General features: G+C 38.9%; 1 protein-coding gene across 2 annotated transcripts in view; it reads right to left on the bottom strand.

The window, feature by feature from the left end:
• Positions 1-12,931: 12,931 nt before the first annotated feature.
• LOC127950461 (gastrula zinc finger protein XlCGF7.1) overlaps positions 12,932-24,651 on the bottom strand; it is a 49,636-nt gene continuing 37,916 nt past the window's right edge. Inside the window, exons 1-2 of one of the 2 annotated variants that reach the window (XM_052547543.1) lie at positions 22,228-22,429; positions 12,932-14,811 (exon numbers count right to left, since the gene is read on the bottom strand). In XM_052547543.1, the coding sequence (XP_052403503.1) occupies positions 14,006-14,811; positions 22,228-22,291 (870 nt within the window). In that variant the 5' untranslated portion in view covers positions 22,292-22,429 and the 3' untranslated portion in view covers positions 12,932-14,005. Of the gene's footprint in view, positions 14,812-22,227; positions 22,430-24,651 lie in introns of those variants that run through there. The other variant, XM_052547544.1, reaches the window with a different exon arrangement.

Below are 24,651 nucleotides of genomic sequence, written 5' to 3'. Positions count from 1 at the left end.
TGAGGATTTTTTGGATGTTCTCAATGAGAGCATAGCTGAAGGTCTCTTACCAGTGAGCTGTAGGAGAGCTGTGATCACTCTCCTACCCAAGAAAGGTGACCTTCAGGAAATTAAGAACTGGAGACCAGTGAGCTTGTTGTGCTCCGATTTGAAAATTTTTTCTAAATCTCTGGCAAATAGATTAAGAGAAGTGATGGGGGACATTATACATCCTGACCAGACATATTGTGTGCCGGGCAGGTGTATTTCTGATAACATTTTTCTTGTTCGAGATGTAATGGAGGTTGCTGGCCTTTTGGGCATTAATTTAGGACTCATCTCCATTGATCAAGAAAAAGCTTTCGATAGGGTTGAGCACCAGTATCTTTGGAACACCCTTGATGTTTTTGGGTTTGGTCCAGGTTTTATTGGAGTAATCAAAGTGTTATATAAAGACATTGAAAGTATGCTAAAAATCAATGGTGGTTTGTCCGCCCCTTTTAGTGTTAACAGGGGCATCAGACAAGGTTGTGCACTCTCTGGAATGCTGTACTCCTTAGCAATTGAACCATTATTAAACAAATTACGCTCTAATATAGAAGGTTTACTGTTACCTAACGTTAATCTGCAACACCAGATATCAGCTTATGCTGACGACGTAATGATAATGGTCAATGGGCAGAATGACATAAATACTCTGGTAAAAATAATTCAAGAGTTTGGGAATGTATCTGCTGCTAAAATAAATTGGAGTAAGAGTGATGCCTTAATTGTTGGAAAATGGGAGAAGGGGCCACCTTTATTACCGGGTGGGTTAACTTGGAAAAAAGGAGGTCTTAAATATCTAGGTGTGTTTATTGGAGATGCTGTCACACAAGAAAAGAACTGGTTTGGGGTGATCGAAAAAATAGAGGGTAGGTAAAAAAAATGGAAGTGGATTCATCCACAACTTTCTTTTAGAGGACGTGTTTTAATAACTAACAACTTGGCTGCTTCAACATTGTGGCACAGACTGGTATGTGTAGACCCTCCTTCCGGTCTGCTTTCAAGATTACAAGCAATGCTGGTAGACTTTTTTTGGGATCGGCTTCACTGGGTCCCTCAAAGCATACTTTTCCTGCCTTTGGATGAAGGAGGTCAAGGTCTGGTGCATCTGTTCAGTAGACTTGCAACTTTTCGCCTGCAGTTTATCCAGAGACTGCTAACTGGGCCTGAAGATCTAGTCTGGAGGAAAGTGGCTCAGAACATATTACAGAGGATTGATGGACTTGGACTTGACAGTACTCTGGTATTTACGGATCACAAACAACTGAATTTCAAAGGACTTCCTTCATTTTATCATGGACTATTTAAAATGTGGGGACTTTTCAGTATCATCAGGGTTTGTAAAACAGAGTCATTGTTTTGGTTACTTGAGGAGCCTTTGGTTAAAGGATCTCGTTTTGACTTGTCAAATGAGTGTTTGCCAGGTCTATCATTAAGACTTTGTGGCTCTGGTTTAGTAAAGTTAAGGAACTTAATTGATGTGGCTGGGCCTCATTTAAGCGATGCTCTTGCACTGGCCGCCATTTTAGGTCAGAGATCCGTACGCCAAACTGAATTTATTTTAAAACTCTGGAAAAAAAGATTAACAGAGGAAGAATTAACTATGTTACAAAGCTTTGCTGATGGAAGTTTGGTTCCAGATATAAAAGATCCTTTTCCCAAAGTTGCCATATCTCCTGATATGAGAGGTATGTCTAGCATACTGCTAGATATAGAAGGTCTAAAAGATCTGGATCTGAGTTTTGCTGGAGGAAAAGAGCTTTATAGGTGTTTTGTTAAAATTTTGAATAAAGGGGCATTAAACCAGAAAAAAGACACTATTTGGCGAGAAAAATTTGGTTTACGAGAGGAAGACAAGCCGGTTTGGAGGGTGCTATACAAACCACCATTGAATAAGCAGTCTGGTGACCTGCAGTGGCGTATCTTACATGGGGCTATAGCGGTGAACGCCTTTGTCTCTGTTATTAACTCAGATGTTGTTGATAAATGTGTGTTTTGTGGGATAAGAGAGACTGTTTTTCATTGCTTTACAGAATGTTTTCGATTGGGACCGATCTTTGCCTTGTTAAAGGGCTTATTTTTAAGATTTCAGGAAAACTTCTCTCCTAATGCCTTTATTTTAGGATTGAGATATTGTCAGAAGCAGAGAATAAAGTGGCAGCTGATCAACTTTATTGTTGGACAAGCAAAATTTGCAATATATGTTACAAGGAGAAACAGAATTGAAAACAGATCAAATCAAGATGCTGTAACTCTTTTTAAAGCTTTTTTAAGGGCTCGAGTGGGTGTTGAATTTAAGTATTACCAACTAATGAATGATTTGGAGTCTTTTGAATTACAGTGGTGTTTTAGTAATATTATTTGTGTTGTAATTGATGGAGTATTAATTTTTGATATGTTGTTAATTTGAGCTTGGGGTATATGTTTTGATTTGTTTTGGTCAAGTTGTTTTGTAATGTTTTTTTAATATCTGTATAATAAAGGTGTATGAAATCTCTCTCTCTCTCACTCACACACACACACACACACTCACACTCTCTCTCTCTCTCTCTCTCTCTCTCTCTCTCTCTCTCTCTCTCTCACACACACACACACACTCTCTCTCACACACACATACACTCTCACAAACACACACACAGACACACACACACACTCTCTCTCACACACACATACACTCTCACAAACACACACACACACAGACACACTCTCTGTCACACACACATACACTCTCACAAACACACACACACAGACACACACACACACACACACACACACACTCTCTCTCACACACACATACACTCTCACAAACACACACACACACAGACACACTCTCTGTCACACACACATACACTCTCACAAACACACACACACACAGACACACTCTCTGTCACACACACATACACTCTCACAAACACACACACACAGACACACACACACACACACACACACTCTCTCTCACACACACATACACTCTCACAAACACACACACACACAGACACACTCTCTGTCACACACACATACACTCTCACAAACACACACACACACACAGACACACTCTCTGTCACACACACATACACTCTCACAAACACACACACACACAGACACACTCTCTGTCACACACACATACAGTCTCACAAACACACACACACACAGACACACTCTCTGTCACACACACATACACTCTCACAAACACACACACACAGACACACTCTCTGTCACACACACATACACTCTCACAAACACACACACACACACACATACACACTCTCTGTCACACACACATACACTCTCACAAACACACACACACACACACAGACACACTCTCTGTCACACACACATACACTCTCACAAACACACACACACAGACACACACACACATACAGACACACTCTCTGTCACACACACATACACTCTCACAAACACACACACACACACACACACACACACTCTCTGTCACACACACATACACTCTCACAAACACACACACACACACACACACACACTCTCTGTCACACACACATACACTCTCACAAACACACACACACACACACACACACACTCTCTCTCACACACACATACACTCTCACAAACACACACACACACACACAGACACACTCTCTCTCACACACACATACACTCTCACAAACACACACACACACACACAGACACACTCTCTGTCACACACACATACACTCTCACAAACACACACACACACACACAGACACACTCTCTGTCACACACACATACACTCTCACAAACACACACACAGACACACTCTCTGTCACACACACATACACTCTCACAAACACACACACACAGACACACACACACATACAGACACACTCTCTGTCACACACACATACACTCTCACAAACACACACACAGACACACACACACAGACACACTCTCTGTCACACACACATACAGTCTCACAAACACACACACTCTCTCTCACACACACATACACTCTCACAAACACACACACACAGACACACACACACATACAGACACACTCTCTGTCACACACACATACAGTCTCACAAACACACACACTCTCTCTCACACACACATACACTCTCACAAACACACACACACACACACACACACACTCTCTGTCACACACACATACACTCTCACAAACACACACACACACACACACACACACGCACAGTTTCACAGGTTGCCACAGATGAACTACAACATTCTTAGGTTTGTTTTATCATTTAGCTTCAACTGAGACCTTATTGGATTTATTTTATGCATTATTACAAATATAAATGCTTAATAGCACATTACCCTGTTTAAATGTCGAAATGTGAACAGTATCGTAACGCTAGTTTGACACACGAGGGTAAGCTGTGAAACAAGCCAGACCTGATCTGAAGCTTTCTAACAGCAGGTTCTTCCACTGCAGGAGATGCATCTCTGGACGAGACATTCACCAACTTATCAAATATTAAACATGTTTTTACAATTCCCTGCTTACCTAGTGTATGATAAATCTCCAAAAGTCTAGGCATGAGCAAACAATGGTTAAAATACTGGCTACGCTCGATCAGATGAAGACATGCAGAGGTATAATAGTCCTCTGTGTCATGTAGCAGACTGTTAAACACAGCACACACACACAGCAATACTCCAGAAGCATGGGTTCATTATCTCATGATGGATATTCAGATAGCACATGAGACTGACTGACTTAATAAAATAAAGAACCCCTCATTTTGAATAGTATTCACAAGGGTTTGATTTCAAGAAAACACACAACTAATTCCTGATGCTGTTTGAGGAGATAACACAATGGCTGATTCGGCTCACAGATCACAGTCTTTGTTCAGATCGGATGCTTCTGTCTTACCAGTTTCCTCTAATACTGTAAGAAATAAATCAGACTCCATGAACAAGTTCAGATGTGCCTCACGTTTATTGACAAACAGCTGACTGATTGATTGATTGATTGATTGATTGTCAGGTCTGTTTTAGCATATGCATAAAATACTATTGTTAAATAAAATTTAGTCTGAATGATTAATCAGTATTTTATTTTATTTTTTACAAAGATGTTGAATTTACAAACTATACTTGCAGCTGATAGTTAATTTGTTTTTAACTTATGATAATTTCCAGATCACCTATTTCAAACCATACGGACTGTCAGATCAGCAAACTACAATTCCCAGCATACACCTCAGACTTCAAACATGGCCGCCGGACTCCATCTCCCAGAATGCTCACACACGCCAGACACACACACTCAAACTAATGATCCTGAAGACACTGATAGCATGCTCAGGTCTGTTTGATTAGGGTTAGAGCTAAACTCTGCAGGAAAGTGGATCTCGTGGGCCAGATCTGAGGATCCCTGGTCTAGTATGTTTTATCCTGCCATGTAATAAATGCTCCAAATGTATGCATGCTTCATATTCTACAGACTTTAAGTGAACCGAAATACAAAACTGTTTCACAGTATTAATCGATTACATATATTGCTACACCTATAATGTAAGTAACTGTAACTAGCGTGAGCCAAACAATATGCATACAAACTCAGAAAACATACACTGAACATGTAACACATGTAAGACACAGCTCTTCTACTGGGATCCTGACATCACTGTGTATTAGTTTAGTCTGTCAGTATCACCCATAATGCTGGATGGAACACAAGACTACAGAGCGTCGCACACCATTCACACTCTATGAAATATGTTAAGATCAAAACTCAAGGATAATGCTGATTTCAGATTTCCCCCTGCCTCAAATCTCCAAATCTGATCACATTAAATCTGCAGGTGACATCACTGTGAGAGTTTATTGGTCTTCATGGATCTGTTTCTTATGAACACTCATCTTTTGTCTTCTCCAGATGTTCACTGATGGACTGGAGTGCTGTAGATTATTGTGATGTTTTTATCAGAATCTCATTCTGACGGCACCCATTCACTGCAGAGCATCCGTTGATGAGACACTGATGCAGCGCTACATTTCTACAAACCTTCATATGAAAGTCAGGTAGCTTTTATTTGTATACTGCAGATTGTTTCAAAGCAGCTGCATGTAGATACACAAGAGAATATTAATTCAGTGATTCAAACAGAATTCACTTCAGCTGTGATGCAGCTCTAGAAAGACAGCAGTAAACATTATTCAGCTGAAAATAACTGAAGTTATGAATGAGTTTAATTCATCTATAAAGCAGCTCTTGAGAAAACAGTCTCTTGGTTTATTTTACAGACTCGCACAAATATTATCCAATGTCAATAAAATGCTATTATGAAATTACAACAAATTCTGGAGTTTGGGAATATTTTCCCTTTCCCACCAGCACCACTTGAACAGAATTAACTCTTTTCCTGAAAGATATTTCTGAGAGCTTTCTATTTGGAGAATAATATTTGACACAGATTATTTCTGCCATATCTGCTTCAAGGTCTTGATAAAGTGTGGAACTTCCTCGTAGTTTAGAATCCAGTATTCTGTAACTCTTTACTCTTTTATAAACTCAATAAGGAACTCCGTCTCGTCTTCAGTCCAAACATACCACACCATCTTTAAAGAATGATATGTGACTTTGAACTACGCAGGGATCCTGTAAATCTGAAAGAAAGAAAAATCTTTTTCTGTTGCAGTTTTGCACCAATCAATCTCATTGATGTGACCGTCATAATGTCTTTTGCTTTAAAGAATCCACACACTGGTGTCCGAGGAAAGATCTTTAGTGTTGAACAGGAGCCAAACCATGCAATCAGTGTTTCTGTGTGAAATCCAGGCAGCAGTCATATAAACTGTGCGGCAACTATCGATGGAGTCCGTAAATGAGATGCTGTCAGAATAAAGCAGCTGTACACAGTTCTATTCCTAAGAAGCTCTGACAGCGTAAAGGAGGCCAGATTCCTCTTATTCTGATACCTTGTGTTACCATGCAGTTACATGCGACTGGACTCTATAAATTGGATTTTTCTTAAAGAATAATGGAGCTTGAAGCTGAGGGGGCACATCACAAATGCATTTATGTGGATGAAGCTGGTTTCAGTGAAGAGGAACATCACTGGGCAGAAGGGTGCTAATATCACCTGTGTGCTGCCTTCTCTAATGATGGTGTCCTGTGCCACGTACCAACTATCAGCCCATACAATACCAACCTAACCCGGTCTTGTATACACCTACAGATCATTTATATCAGGTTAGAAAATACTGCAAATGAAGGTGTAGTTTATACTTCAGGCATTTTGGCCATTAACCTTCAGTTTCACCCCAGTGTGAACAGTTTTGATAATGTGATTTCCGAGTGTACACATGTTGAAGCATTTGAGAAAAACTGTAAAGAACTGGGAAGGATGCCTTCAGAATGAGGAAAACAAAGACACATTGAAGACTAGACGCCGCACAGTACCTCCATCCGTCTGTTCCAAACCTTTCCAAAGCGCATGTCCTCATGGGGAGGCTCGGGTCAAGCAGCATGGACAGATGGTCAGTCTGTCATAAAACCTCATGTTCACACTCACTTACAGTCTCCAGTTCACCTGTCCTGTAAGCCTCTGGACTGTGGGATAAACCCAGAGGAAAAGGTCATCAGACTCCACACAAAAGACTCCTGTAAATATGCTAGTTAATTTTTTAGTTAAAGGGTTTTTATTTTTGGTATCTCATTCAATCTTAGTGCTGAAATATACTGTAAAATGAAGAGATGTTAATCTTATCCTATAATGAACAACTTAATGACAATTCATTCAAATTCCAAAGTATATAGTCTTTTTTTTTTCTTTTTTTTTTTTATCAGTGTGTTATCAATGAAATAAATGTTTTCTGAATTGTTGAATTGTTGGCAGTATTATAGTGAAATCAGCTTATTTTGAGACATATATGAAGTGTTTTGTTGAGTGAGTTTTGGAGGTGAGATAGAGAGTACTGGGCACCTTGTTTTGATTGATGAGGGTCATAAAACTTCCACCCTCCCTCCACCCTGCTGGACATCTGTTCCTGTACAGCCCCCACCCGTCTAAGAGACCATCTGTTTATCCACCCCAGTGATCTGAACGAATTTGGGAATGTGTCTTTTTTTTTTGTGTGGGCCACTGAAAACTGTCCAAAAACTATGTGCTTTAAACTTTAAAATGTGAAACGTGGTAAGATTATTAAATGGGATAAGGAAAGTTTTTATTAAAGTTTTTAAATACACAACTCATTTCAAGAAAAACATGTAACAATGTGATGACAATTATTTTTCTTTTTTTTACAGAAAAGAGTCAAAAATGGTCAGGGTATGTATTTAAGTGTTGTTAAAACAATTTTAAATCTAGTTAAGTCCTAGTAAGAGGTGATAGTGTCCAAGTGAGGATATGGTGACACCTGGTGGTTGATGGGTGGAATGGTCCTGAGTGAAGTGCCCTCCAGCTAATGATCGTGACACTAAATGCCCTAACACATCTCTAACACCAGAGGACACAAAGATATAAGCATATGAGGCACATAGAGGCACTGACGATGCTACATTAACTCAGCTGCATGTGATTAGCGAGCACATTCAGCATCCTGGCACTTTTGCTAGAATTGTATTTACTGATTTTAGTTCAGCTTTTAATATTGTCGGCACTGATATTTTATTAGATTGGCTATTGAAACTGGATACCAATAGGCACCTTGTGTTATGGATCATGGACTTCTTAGCTTACTGTCCTCAAAGAGTCTCTGTACAGGGTACCTTGTCAGTACTATGGAAGGGCAACCTTCATGTCTGCCAACTATAATTAGCCTCGTTTCCACTGTCGGGCTAAAAGCGGGCGTGCTTTTGCGTGCCAGTGTGTGCCAGGGCCAGTCGTGTTTCCACTGTCACTTCCGGAGCTTGATCATGCTTTGTCGGGGCTTCCTTGAGGCCAATGGCCCGGGTTTTTTGGCCCACTGAATACCTTGGGCGAAAGCAGGCCAACTGGAGATAGAGGCGTGGTCAAAGTGAAAGGCGGAGTTTTCTCCGGTAGGCGAGTAGTCAGGTAAGAGTAAAGAATTCCAACTAAACTTAAAATGGAGAATTGCCAGTAATGCTCTGTGGAAGTTACCAGGGCTCTTCTTAGCATCTGGGCTGTGGACAATGTAAAACGCCAGTTTGACGGCATCTGCAGGAATTAAGACATAATTAAATACATTGTTGCTGTACTCGCAAATTTAAGCATCCAGTGCACTACGATGCAAGTTCGAGAGAAATTAAAGAAATTACGGGCACAGTATAAAGTCATAAAAACACACAATAGACAAAGTGGTGCTCAGAGAAGGTCCTTTCCATGGTTCGACATTAAGGACGGTTTGCAGGGTCACCATCCCTGTGTTAGTGGAGAGATCACTCTGGATACCATGGCAGCTACTGTAGTCGGGGAGGGAATTCACCTTGCAACCCAACGTAACATGCCAAACAGATAAAATATGCTAGTTACTGACAACCATGTGTACTCATGTATTTTTTTTATTTATTTATGTGTGTATGTGTGTGAGTGATTTCTTGGAGTCTGAAGTTGAGCAGGGACCATCTTCACCTCCACTGCTAACATCTACTCCTGGTATGCTACTATAAACAGATTCCATCAAAAAGTGATTGCATATTTGTGTTTTCTTACCAGTAAGTAAATACAGCTAAATGTATGTTTATTTTAGAGAGTCACGGTGGTTCCCAAAACATTACAGTAATCAGAGGGGGATCACATCGCATTCTACAAGGGACCTGAACAGGTAATTTACAGTGTCATGTACCTGCTGAATCGCTCAAACCATCCTAGATGTGGAGCTTACTGTTCATGTACTTTTATTTCTATTTTGCATCAAGGGAATTTGTGCAGTGTATGCGTGACATAACACAGCAACAGCTGGAGAAGAGCGGGAGTTAAGAAGAGAAGAAATGAACAAAGATATGATGAGAAGAGCTGGATTATGAGGCACAACTCAGACGAGAAGAGAGAAGAGAGAAGAGAGAAGGAAGCAGATGCTTTTGCTTCGGTCTTTGCACATTTGGCAGCAGCTCTCCAAAGAAAGTATATGAACACTGCAGCTTTTTTCTGTTCTTTAAAGCAAACTTTTTCTTATTACTTCTTATTCTTATTAATTCTTATTTTTTTATTATTTTTTATCTAAATACTATATTGCACAAACAGCTGTTTGTTGTGTATGCACATTTTCAAAGCAGCTTTGTATGTGTTCGCTGATAGAAATTTCATATATAAATAAAGTTATACATTTGCATTGTTGAATGTAGTCATTAATTTGTTTTAATACATAACAGTGCACTTACTCATGTCAAAACACATAGCTTTTTATTTTAATAACAAGCAAATGCCAAAAGGATAAACGTAAAAGTGAGTGCTTAAAAATCTAAAAGTGTAACATTGTGTCTGAGATTTTCAAACCGTTAATTACCTGCTTCACAAAAAAAAGGTGCTATTCAAATAGAATCACTTACACTATCAGGCAGATACTGATGTGGACGATTATGTTGTTAAGATGGGCACATTACTTAAATGGCTCTCTGATGGGCACCTTTTTTGGGTTTGGTCAAATGCAAATATGTTCCCTTCCTGCTTGTCCAACATTCAGGTCCCAGAACAACTGCTTGTAAAATGATGGAGTGCCAGCCTTTTCTGTTTTGAAAACCAGATTGGTATTGTGGAGGTTTCACAATAGGGATGTGAGGAACATCAGTAGCACCCACACACTGTGAGATTCCAAACCTCTCCTCAAAATAATCTGCCATCCCAGACAGTGGTGTCTTATCGTTGTAGTGCAGGCTTCAGAGTTGTACAAATGTATTTGAATGTTTCTCTGGAAACTCTGAAGTCCTCCTGCCACAGCTCATCTGTGAATCTCTGAGCAGTGTTCTCCCACCAGTCACTAGTTCGGGGATAGGTCCACACCTCTGAGGTACACAATATATTGGTGAAGTAGTGATGCATCATCTGAGAAATAACAGAATGAAAGGTACACATTAATTATCCAGTTATGTTATACGTCTTCAGATGTACAGTATTGTTCAAAATAATAGCAGAATAATGTAACCAGAATAATACAGGGTTTGTAGCATATTTTTTATGTTATCATTAAGTTACTAATACCAGTAGATTCTGAGGAAACAAGACTCAGCTTTCATGATATGAATCTTCTTAAGGCTGTGCGATTAGCCAATTAGTTGAAAGGGGTGTGTTCACAAAAATAGCAGTTTGGCATTTAATCACTGAGGTCATCAATTTTGTGAGAATCAGGTGGAATCAGGTTTTAGGATGAAGCCAGCACTTGTTGAACATGCATCTGAAAGCCTGAGGAAAATGGGTCGTTCAAGACATTGTTCAGAAGAACAGGGTCTGAACTTGGTAAATACTGAACTTTATACAGGCACTGGACTAAAAATACATTCAGTCAGTTATCAAAATGAATTGAACTGGTCATCTTGTTAATGCTATATGTTAATTACAGCAATAAAATACATTTTCATCATGATCAACAAAATCACATTAAACCACAGAAATTCCAAAAAGATATTTCCTTTTCATTCAACCAGCTACCAAAAGTGCAAAAGTGGGCTAGACGTTCTTGTACGGTATGTTCTGTGTTGGACTGTGAAGTCAGGTGTATTTGTGTCTTACATGTCTTTGTGGGGCCAAAGATGAATTTCCAAATGTGTGTACAAAAAAAGATTTCTAATCTAATCTAAAATTGCTCTTTAAAGCATTAAAATAACTAAATTAAAAGTTAAAATCACTAGATTAAAATGAAAAGAAAAAGAAAATGACTATATCTTTTAACAGCTGTAAGAAGCACACATTAACTCATTTAAGATTAGTAATTAATCTTACATTTGATTAACCTGTTAGAATAGTCCACTTATGGTTACTGCTATCATAAAAATGCACTTATATGTAAGTGTAAATCACGCCATCCAACGGTACGTTATTCCCAAATAACAACTGCCAAACTGAATAACACACCACTCATTGATGGGTACCGCTTATATGCCCCAACGAGTCCCTCTGCTATCGCTGAGTGTCTGGCACCATCTTGTGACTGAAAACACTTACAATGGAAGACTTCAGCATTAATTACAACATGTATGGTAAAAACAAATATTTTTATCCATGTAAATTCGCTCGGCGTCGGGGTCCAGATCACCCTGTCGGGGTTTATTCTGAGATAGCAACCAGTTGGATGTACATTATCCCTTACTTATTGCACTCTTATTCGATTACGCTCTATCAGTTTAGTGCTCTTTCACTTGTGTCAGCCTCGTTCACTCCTGACAGCAAAATGGATATGTTTGCTTGTCTTTCTTACATTTACCATCAGATGTGAGTTATAAACCGAGGAAAACCCATGTCTCAGATGCATTAAAACAGCACAGATATATTTGATGTTTGCAACGGTGGATTGATCTGATCCATGATCGACATTCTGAGCTGCTTAAAAATAAACCTGCACAAATTAGTGTCAGATAGTTTGAATTATTTACCGTTCATGGAAATGCTTTAGCCCTGATTGATTTGTTAGGTTATTCCAAGTCAGGTCTGGACTTTAATCGCTGTGTTTTCTTTGGTCCCTGCAGTGTTGTGATTCGTCACAGAGAACGCGCTTGAGAAACAGTTTAGAGGAGAAATCTACACAAAAAATTGGACACAGATTATTGGTCACTTTCTAAATAATAGAAGTATAGTGCATCCACTAGTAATTATATGAACACGTTTTATTACTGATGCAAATATGTTAGAAATAATGCATCACTAAATAAATGGAAAGTGGTATCCGATGCATCGCATCATTAACTTTTTATGCCAATGCACAGAGCAAGTCAGCGAATGTCCTAGTACTGAGCCTTGTGGTACTCCATACTGTACTTGGGATCAATATGATACCTTAAAGGTGAAGAAATAAGAGACAGACCTTGTTTTGAATGGTATCATACACAGTTAATTTTATTCATTTAAAAGTGTAGTTACCTCTGAATGGTAAAGCATCTGTTTACAGTTATAGACATGTTTTATTTTCTCGTTTAATTCATGAATTCACTAAAACAGCAGGATCTTCACTGCAAGAAGTGTGTCCTAGTGAAAAACACATTCATTCCTGAGGGAAAACCATGAGCTGAGGAGCCATCAGGGTGGACTGGGACAAAAATTCAGCCCTGGCACTTCAGCCTCACCAACTCCCACACAACCCCACCCACGGACACACACAATCACTACTTACATTTGTACACAAGAAAAAAAATCTGAGGATGCTGTACAGTCTGTGTGCAGTCTATTTATGCCATTTGTCTGCTGTTACTATCATTCTCTACAGTATGTTGTTCTCTGTTGTCATTCTGTCTGTTGTTTTCCTACCTCTTCCACACTCCTGTGTCTCCGCTAGGCCGACCGTATCATCCTTCCTCACAGCACTGCTACAGGAAGACCAGGGCTCTCTGGCTCTACTGACTCCAGCAACAATGAACACAGTACAGGACGCACAGCTAAATATTTTCTTAGACTGCTCTGAACATTGGAATACACCTGAATAGAAAAACAACTAATAACAGTACAAAATGGAATGGAATATATAGCAAAAAACTATAAATAGTACCAGCAAATCCTTTTTGATATACAATTAATTGTGAATTAAAATATTCTGAAGTGTCGCTAGTATGCGCTGCATGTGCATTTGAGTGTGTGAGATGTAAAGTCTGTGTCTGAGTGTGATCTCACACTGTGTGTGTGTGTGTGTGTGTGTTGCATGCACAGGTCCCTCCTATAAGGTTATGGGTTTTTAGCCTATACGTTTCCCCCGAATCCCACTTTATCTGCTGATATTTCAGTCATGTAATTCAGTAACAGGCTCATTAAAACTTGTAACCAATTATCATGAAGCAATTACATTTTAAAATATACTGGGGTTCTTTGCTAAGCTTTTTTTTTTATTTCAATACAATGTAGACTACTGTCAAAAAAAAAAAAAAAAAAAAAAAAACACTATCTAGTTTTTACTGAAAATTAGCTGGTGTTGCACTCTCTCTGAGGACGTGATTGATTTTGCCTGAAGGGTCCGGTCGGCCCGTCTCGGGACCAGGCCGGGGAGCATTATTTGCTAGATGGCCGATCTGCCCCTGGGAGCCACTCTGGAGCATGAACTTCTCTAGGGGCAGGTATTTATTATGTATGAAGGACTTTAGATGTCTTCTAAGTTCGGTCATTGTATTGTAACTCCTCCCGCATGGAGGGCAGTGAAACGGCTTCACTTGACTGTGGGAAGTCTCGTGTGTTTTCAGGTGTGCTGCATTTTTAAAACCTTTCCCACACTGAGGACAGATGAACGGCTTCTGATCAGAGTGAGTTGTTAAGTGAAGATTTAGGTTTCCTCTGACTGCAAAAGTTTTCCCGCACTGCTGGCATGCAAAAGGCTTCTCTTGAGCGTGCAATTTCAAGTGCCCTGTAAGACTTCCTTTTTGACGAAAACTCCTCTCACACTGCGTGCACTTGAACGGCTTCTCTCCAGTGTGGATTCTTATGTGTTCTGTAAGGCTTGCTCTTTGTTTAAAGCCCATTCCACAGTACTTGCACGTGAAAGGTCTCTCTCCAGTGTGAATCCTCATGTGATCCTTCAGGCTTCCCTTACATGTGAAACTCTTTCCACACTGATGGCAGGTGCACGACTTCCTAGCTCCATTTCTTTTTTGTGACGCCTTCTTTTTAGAAGATTTTTCATGCAGCTCTTCGCTTTCCTCTTCAGTGTCACTTTCTTGTTCGACATCACTCTCTCCTTCGCTTTCATCTTCCGCTTCCATCAGACCTAAAAGAAACAATTAACAAAAATTAGAGCTCTAGATGTGAAGAGAAGGTCAGAGAGAGAGGACGTGATGCGGCTCAATCACTCACGCTGTTTTCATCTGATGCTTTGTGTGGATTAATTAACTCTTCTAACCTACACACTATACTGAATAATGGTTTTGCAGCACTTTCCACTTATTATTTTAAAGTCAAAAAGTGCAGGAATGAATAATGCGATATATGCGCAACCAGACAATGAAATTCAGGTCAGTTTTATCACTATTATTGTAGAAATCAAACCAAGGCTCACAAAATTTAAAATCCCTAGTAGTCCTTCGGGCAGGTACTCTTGAGATTTTAGTATCCCAGAAGTCAGTCTAAAATATCTGTAATACACAAATATCAAGAAATATGAAGAAAGGAATATGAGTTAGAATATGTCTATGGTAACATACAGTATTGAGCTATAAAATTACATGATTTACAGTTCAGATACAGGTTTCTACAAAAACAAAAATCTTAAACAACAGCATTTAAGCTTTTAGTCCATTTTTATGAATGTGGATAAATCAGGCATATAAATTATTATGTCAACTTAAAAAGTATAAATATTGTCTTAATAGTTTTGATTTTTGGAAGGCACATTAACTTCTTTCTCATTTACAACTCTCATGTGATTGCTCCTTAATAACATGATTTGATATTTGCATTGATCCAGGGGCGTAGCAGCCATTTTAAAAGTGGGGGGGACAGCTGTATGGTGATTTGACCCAAAGCTGATGTTCATAATAAATTCTAAATAGAATACCAATTGGCATTTTACTTTTTCAAATTTGGGAACATGACATGATAGCTTACAGGAACCTATTTTTGTTAAATCATACTCGAAATTTAAAAATACTGCAGGACTTTGAGACCAGTGGGAGACCATCTATAATATATATATATTTTTTTATGAAATAAAGATATTTTATGATATTTACAATATTTCAGTTGCACTACATTTGAACAATAACTTTTTTTTTTTAACAGTTACATCTACAGTAATTTTATACAACATACATTTTATGAAAAATAAGAGACAGATAATCTGTGAATAAATCAAGCTCCTCTGGCTCCTCCCAGTGTCCTATTGCCATTTGCAGAAATACATCACTCCCGGTAAAAAACAACCAATCAGAGCTGCGGTCCGTAACTTTGTTTGTGTTCAAAATGTAGAAAAATGTATATAATAAGCGAGTACACCATGAATCCATTTTCCAAACCGTGTTTTTGGCTTGTCCTGAATCACTAGGGTGCACCTATAATAAGTGTTTATATTCGGACTATTTTAGATTGCTTCGGGGGTACCGCGGCGGAGTAACCCAGTAACTTTGTGATTCTTCATAGACATAAACAGAGAGAAGTAGATCCGGCTACGATGTTCTTCCGCAAGACGCAAGCAGTTCTGTTTATTAACCGCTAGAGCGTCAAAAGTTCCCTACTGCAGTTTAAGATAGTCAATCTGCTTTTTTTTATACAAATCTCACCTGTACACATTCTGGAGAGGTTGAGCAACTGCCCCCTCTCTCCGCCAGTGACGTCACAGCCTGCCTTTCCTACAGACTAGTTAGGACATAAAGTAACAGTTATGAATTAAAAGAATAAAATTTGATAAAGTATTTTAAGATATTCGTTGCAAAACAAATATGATTTATTGTGAAATTATAATTTTACTCCGGGAGCAGCACGTAGACAAACAAAAGACAGCAGAAACCAATATTGTTACGTCTTATTTAGCAGACGCTTTTATCCAAAGTGACAATTAGGAGAGCATTTAACACACTGAATCCGGCGCGACGTGACGAGGTCCATACGGGTTCAATAGGTTAAATCATAACATGAAAACTTTATCGCTCGATTCGTGTCATCGCGACATACTGTAACATACTTACAGTGTGTGTTTGAAAAAAGGATGTAATCGTCCTTTACTTTTTTCTGGGGTGCATTTTATCCCAGACGGCCTAATAGCAAAGTGAACAAACGAACGAACGAAAATTCAGAAGAGCAACAAGAGATTTGAAGCTCATAGCAGACGCGCCCAGGAGATGATTCGCTCTGTGATTGGCTGAATGTTACTTCACTCAAATCTAAGTAACAAATCAGAGAACACTACAGGAAATATTCACGCTGGATCCTAAAAAAAAAAAAAAAATTAGCAGGGGTCAGAATCACCTGTTTCTAAAAGTGCGGGGGACGTGTCCCTCCCATCCCCCCCCGGTTGCTACGCCCCTGCATTGATCTGACCATAAACAGCAGGAAAGTTTAGTTGGAAACGCAGATGTGTTCTCTGCCTCAAGGTGGCGCTCTAGGAGCTCTGGAATATCACAGTTTCCCCGGTAACGGCTCATAATAAGTGGGGGGAGGGTGACGCAAAATAGAGCCAAGTCTGGTTACCCATACTCAGAATTCGTGCTCTACATTTAACCCATCCAAAGTGCACACACACAGCAGTGAACACACACACACACACACACACGTCATTAATGCTGCGGTGTCCGGTGAGCAGTTGGGGGTTCAGTGTCTTGCTCAAGGACACCTCAGTCGTGGTATTTCCAGCCCGGGATTCGAACCCACAACCCTAGGGTTAGGAGTCAAACTCTCTAACCACTAGACCACGCCCCATGAATTTGCTTTAACAGGAATTATAGGTCAGATGAAATAAAAATACCAATATTTTACCAGATTTAACTACAAAACAAATACATTTGTGCAAGATTTACAAAAAATAAACTAGGCAATATTTTTATTAATTTTTTTTAATAATTTAATTTATAAATGTAACATTTTTTGTATTTGTTACTATATGACTATTTTACAATAAAGTAGTGTTGCTCTGATCACGATCGGACGATCATTAATGCGCATCTCATCAGTAAAGCCGGTTTTCTAATCAGCGGTTAATTCCATCAGGTGCATGATTTCACACAGAGCAGCTGTTACTACACAGAGCCGTTGTTAACTGAGAAGATGCGCAAATCACGTTAATTTTCAGTGTTTATTTGCGCATCCAGAATCCAGATATTTCATTATATAGTTCATGCTTCTGGGAATGTTTCTAATAAAAATGAAAAAAAAACTATATAATAATAATATTAATAATAATGCTTAATAATAATTTACCAATATGCTGTGGCTGCTGTGTGTCACATGATGACCCTCCTATGCCTAGACACAATTAATAATGATATTTCCACAATTTTTACGCTTGCAGAAATATACATTTGTTTACATTTTGCAGAACAGATGAAAGAAGATACGTCATTGTGCATTTGGTTCGTTATGTTCAGATGTTCACTAAATATATAATATATACTTTGAAATATAATTTATTCTGTGATGCTGATTTTCATCAGTTGTTACTCCAGTTTTCAGAGTTATGATCCTTCAAAATATAAATCTAATATATGTATTAGTGGTGGGCCGTTATCGGCGTTAACGTGCTGCATTAACGTGAGACTCTCATCGGGCGATAAAAAAAATATCGCGTTATTCTATTCTCAAAGTTGGGTTGAGATCTGGGTCTACACTAAGCAAGCTTTGATGACTTTCACCTTGATATTTTATATAACTGACTGGCTGAGGTCAGCCTAAAAAGATGCTCAGGACAGTTGACGGGCCACTACTGCGCATCGTCGCGAAAGCTTATCTTTTCACATGTTGTTAAGCCTTACCGCTTGTCGATTTAAACATTAAAGCATCCAAACACAAGACGCGAAAAAGCTGAACAGAGTAGCTGTTACTCGCGCGTTGTGTTCGGTGCGGAGAGAGAGAGCCGCGTATCACGGACAGCGACACTGAACTGAGCTCTCTTCTGAGAAGTTCTCCTCGAAGTCCCTCCTGCACCTGAACGAACAAATACAAACCGCAGTTTGAACAAACAAAAAGATGTGAAAGAGCCAAATTCAGTACTCGCGGTGCTCTGGTGTTCAAGACTCACGCAGAGAAAGGCGTCTCAAAACACTTGAACATTGAATTTGCTTATTTTTGCTTACATACAAATTAAACAATTTCAAACAGGGCCCACTTTTTCAAGCAGTTTGTGATGCATTTTGGAAACAGGAGATGAGCCCCTTTTCTAATGCACCATCTAGCTTGATAAACCCCTTCTCAAAGACTTATTGTTTGTCAATTTTATTTGGGTAACACACATATTCTGAATGCTTTCGGCAGAATTTGAATGAGCCATTTTAACCTAGATTAATTTCAAGATCACAGTCAAAATTAATCTATGCCCACCTCTAATATTGATTTATTACCAGTACTGGAAACCGTTTTGCTGGTTAATATTCTTTTGGACCCTGTGATATTTTGTTCAGGATTATTTGATGTATAGAAAGATAAAAAAGAACATCATTGATATTAAATTAACATATTGGAATGATTTCTGAAGGATTATGTGACATTGAAGACTGGAGTAAAGGCTGATGAAATATATATATTTATACACACACACACACACACATACATTTTATCTATACATCTAAATAAAAATAGGCTCACTATATATGACCCAAAGTAACTAATAACTAACTACTTGAGTAGATTTTTTATCCAATACTTTTTTACTCTTACTCAAGTAACTATTCAGACTATTATTTTTACTTTTACTTGAGTAAATATTTCTAGAAGTACTTTTACTTTTACTTGAGTACAGTTTTTGGTTACTCTACCCACCTCTGGCTAACAACCAGTCACACGTGTACTTTTAACTATGTGTTTCTAAAGTGTAGTTAGTAACTGTCAACCCTCATGTTTTTTTCTGGGGTTCTCGTGTATTTGAGCTCTGTTCACGCTCTCTTTTAGTATTTTCCTGTAAAATATCCCTTTAGCCCTTCCATCGGATCTCTCGATCTCTGTGTTGTTGTCCTGTTGCTACTCCTTACCCTTCCAGCGAACAGACGTTTCCAAAGCATCGTTTTGCTTAATTGAAAGCAACCTTAGCGTGATGTTGGAATTTTTTAGATATTGTGGTTGTTGTGAGAGCACGATTTCACACCAATCTGTGAGCAGTCATGTCAGACTTAGCTTCACAACTCGCTTAACGTTAGTTAATGCAGCAGTTTTTTTTTTTTTGTGCAAAATTATGTTGTCAGCAGAGGGATAGCAACAGAAAGATGAATGTTTAAAATTTCCCATATTTTGGATGAGTAACCCGGGAAATTTCCCCTTATTTTCAATGTTCAATGTTGACGTAAGCTATATAAATTAATATTCAGATGTTATGGTCTCCGTGGTCATGCCTCCAAGCAGGAAAGCGGTGGAAAGTTAATCCATTCTCGTTTTTTCCCATGTAGATTATGTGTTGCACTATTACACCCCACAATACAGCAACGGTTAACCCTGGTTGAAAAAGATTTTTAATAAATCAAATTAAGTGTCTAAACACTGTGCAGTAGTCCGAGTAGCAGTAAAGGAGGCCATCAACGCCAAGTAATGACTTCACGACACCCAAGCCCTATATATAGAGAGAACATGAAATATATATATATATATATATATATATATATATATATATATAAAATACATACACAATTATATATATATATAAACATTTAGATATAAGATTAACATTTATGATTTGGACTTAACATTTACATTTAAAAAGAAAATTTAGATAAAACATTTAGATTTACCTTTAATACTTTATTATAGTAAAATACAATTATATCAATATTTTTAAGTAATAAAAATATTGCATAAAGCTTATTTTTAGTAAATATTGCACAAATGTATTTGTTTTGTAGTTAAATCTGACCAGTTTTTCTTACACATTTTATCTTACAAACAGCGCCCCATATAAGTTTTTCACTTTAGGAGTTCTTAACATAAACAGTAAAAAAAATGGACACAGCGACCCCATTGGAACTCAATTGAGACATTTTTGTCGTTTTTTAGCACTTCCGTTTCTGACGCGCAGACTCAAACGAAGCTTGATGACGTCAGCAACCTGTCTGACAGATGTAAATCTTCTAGTAGCTGTGTGTGCAAACTGCCATCGTTAATCTTGCAGAGACGGCGAGCTTGAGCGGGGAGTTCTTTGTCGTGAGTGAGCAGGAGTAAGTATTCTGATTAATTATTTTGTATAGTATTTTAAAATGTAACGCCAGTACGCCATATTAAGTTAATTGCCTGCGAGCTTCTCCTCCTGTCTGTACGGTAATGCGACAGAGAGTCGAGTGGTTATGAAGCAATCGTTAGCCTATTTTTTACAAAAACTGTTTATACGGGGCCATTATGTAACATAGAAGGTAATGGAGCCCTTTACTCATTCATTCATCTTTAGAAATAAATGGACAAATGGAGTCTTTAAACGCCTCAGATGTAAAGTTATTCGCTGTCAAAGTGACGCCAAAATGAATGGGAGTCAATGGGATGCTAACGCAAGTGAAGTTCTGCTAAAAGATGGCGGTGTAGCAGTCGATTCTGTTTAGGGCTGGCCGATATATCTAACGATATGATCATGCTCATCTAATCAGTAAAGCTGCTTCTGTGATCACCCCTAAAATCACCTGCTTATAATTGGAGTGGCATTTAATAGACAGAGCCGTAGATCGCTGACAAGCTACGCGATATCGCGTAAGACGAGAGGTTTTTCAACTTGAATAAAAAAAAAAACATGAGACAAAAATAACGGAACAACTGCAAGATGAATAATTAAAAAAAAATAACATAAACGGGAGTGTGAGAATCATGTTACTATGCTGCAGTGTAGCAAGAAATTTGTCCATATTTGCTTTCCTTACATCCAGGTGTGTTTGGTGTATTTGCATGCGGGAATGTTGTTAAATTCCGCGGAATTTAGGCTACTTTGGGAAAATGTTTGACTAACTATTTGGTTGGGTTTATTACAAGGACCTGGCAACCCGAGGGGAAACAGAAGACTGCTACAGCGGAACGCGGCCGACTTCAACTTCCGGTCGACTTCCTTGTTGCCTGATTCTAAAGGACCAGAGATCTGATATATATTGGAGCCCAAATGGAAACACAACACCCCAGGTCTATGGAATTACATTTAGTTCAATAAAAATGAACGAAACTTTATAAAACTGAACGTAGCTTTTTCAGAAACTATCAAAAATGTAATTACAAAAGAAGAAAAACACAATGAAAATGAAGAAAATGAACTCAGTGGCACTAATTTAACAGGCTCTTCAAATATGCTTCATTCTTTGTTCATGTTTTTCAAAGATTTTCGCTAATCGTGGATTCTGAATGTATTGCCACAGATTTCGCTTTTGCTTCGCAGTTTTTCTTGAAGTTACACGTGGACCTCATATTTTAGATAACGACCTGCGCTACTATCACTGTACTGTTTCTGCAAACACACTGACACAAAGATATAACGCTGGAGATCTCTGTAACAAGAGTGAATAGAGATGATGTTAATATCACACACCTCTCTGCTCGTCGTGGGTTTCTGCATCGATCGCGTCTTCTTTCTTGTCTTTCAGAAACTCCATCGTTCGGTAGATTCAGTCGTTCCTCCGGGACTCGCTCCTTCGTGATTAGCGCTGCTTTCTTCAGCGGAATGATCAGGATCTGTGTGTGTGTGTGTGAGGGTGAACCAGCTCCAGGGTAAAAGCAGGGGCGGAGCCATGTTGGCCATGACCGCGAATGAAAGCATGGCCACTCCTCTGGCCATCCCACTCAAAAGTCAATTTTTGTTTTTATTGACATGAAATGCATTTAGTTTCGGAACCGCCGTATCTCTTCAGGCTAGGAGCACATCAAACGCGGACTCGAGCTTCACCTCAGCGTCAGACACGAGCTACAGCAGCCGACTGAGCTTCAGGACAACTGTGATGTTGTTAGACTGTTTGTCAGTAAAACACACTTCCCTGTCCCCTCAGCCGCTTCACTGTGCTCACAGCACACTCAACAGTACACACGCTTTATCACTTCATCATAAATAACCCGCTCAAGAAACCTTGAGCATAGGCTACACCAAAAGGGCGATTAAAACTGCAAAATGCATGTACGCAGCACACAAGAAGGTCTCTCAAATGCATGTACTAAAATATATTCTGCAATTCGAGATTACCATAAGGCACAAGATGTATGTATTTTTTTTTTATTTGTAATTCAATGCACAAATAAATGTGAGCACAGTGCACTTAAACTAGAAAACATTTAAATGCATAAAATAACTTATTTTATATTCTGTCATTTATGACTTCGGTCTTTTTCAGATTTGTATCACTGGGCATGCCTCATCCAGGAGTATGTAATGTTGGAGAGCAAGCATTTGGGAGTTTCTAGAAGCTGAATAAACAATAAAGCTATAGCAAGCCCCTTTATTAAAATACCTGGAGGTGAGGAATAATACAAAAATTGTCATATTCACCCAGTATTACTTGATCTCATTTTAAAAATATCTCAATAACAGTTAAGTATAAGTACTTAGTTGCGTTTTAGGCACTAAAACAGTCCAGTAACTTATAATCAATCATGTTTTTATATTGAGATAATGCAGATTTCTGTGCCACCCCTATGAAGAACATCCCTGCTCCACCACTGTGTGTTAAACATCAGGAACAGCTCTTTTTAGGCCAGAACCTGACATGTAGGGCAAATACATTTTTTTTTTAATGGGACTGAAATTTAATTAAAGGAGATTATAAAAATTTAATAATAACATCAGAAATGTATAATAATTTATTTCTATAGCCTACTTTCCACGATTATTTAAACAGAGAATAAATTATATAGAGAGTGACATTATCACTAACACTGATCTATTGTGAGTTTAAGCTCTCTATCTCAAAAAAAAAAAAATGAGGGAAAGATTCGCGAGAGTCTGGATTTCAGTCAGCGAACATTCACGCGCTCAACAAAACTGTGTCATGGTGGTGACCTAAATTGAAGTCCCCTTGGGTAAACAAGCTAATAAATTACACAGAATGAAGTTTCTTCTCTAAAAATGCACAAAGTTTCCTGTGAGGGTTAGGGTTAGGTGTAGGGTTGGTGAAGGGTGATAGAATATACAGTTTCTAGAGTATAAAAACCATTACACCTATGGGATGAACACACTTTACACAAAAACAAACATGTGTGTGTGTGTGTGTGTGTGCGTGCGTGTGTGTGTGTGTGCGTGTGTGTGTACGTGTGTGTGTGTGTGTGTAGTGCCTGCGTGCGTGCGGGTGTGTGTGTGTGTCGTGTGTGTGTGCGTGTGTGTGTACGTGTGTGTGTGTGTGTGTGTGTGTGTGCGTGCGTGCGTGTGTGTGTGCGTGTGTGTGTACGTGTGTGTGTGTGTGTGTAGTGCCTGCGTGCGTGCGGGTGTGTGTGTGTGTCGTGCGTGCGTGCGTGTGTGTGTGTGTGTTGCCTGGCTGATTGAAGCTCTGTGTCATGAAGGAATGAGGTGCTGCGTAGGATTTAAATTAAAGCTCGCTTAAGTCCTTTAAGGGTGAACGGAAGTAACCTCTCTATATACTGCATTTGCAGTCATGGACAGGGATCATGCTACAACTGAAGCAATTAGCATTTTGCGAAAAATGTTCTTTCTTCGCCCACTATTATAAGATCAATTAAAGCTGCAAGCATCGATGAACGGGCCCTCGCACCCGGGCTCACCGGGAGCGAGTGGCTTTAGTAAATAGGTGAACGGTGAGAAATATGCATTTAAACTCATAAATATAAGTAGAATAAATCAATGTTTATTCCATATACGTGCCAATCTTCCTGTTGCCAGCAGGTGGCGCTATCATTATAATGGAATATTGGCCTTCAGATGTGTTCAGGGCAGGACTCTTATCGAACATGAGACGTTTGGGGAACATTGAACATATTATGTCTGAGTTACAACAACTTCCTTTACTGTGGC

The sequence above is a fragment of the Carassius gibelio genome, chromosome B2 (genome assembly GCF_023724105.1).
Source record: "Carassius gibelio isolate Cgi1373 ecotype wild population from Czech Republic chromosome B2, carGib1.2-hapl.c, whole genome shotgun sequence".
In the NCBI taxonomy this organism is placed as follows: domain Eukaryota; kingdom Metazoa; phylum Chordata; class Actinopteri; order Cypriniformes; family Cyprinidae; genus Carassius; species Carassius gibelio.
Note: the sequence above shows the minus strand (reverse complement) of the source record. Positions and strands in the feature narration are given on the sequence as shown.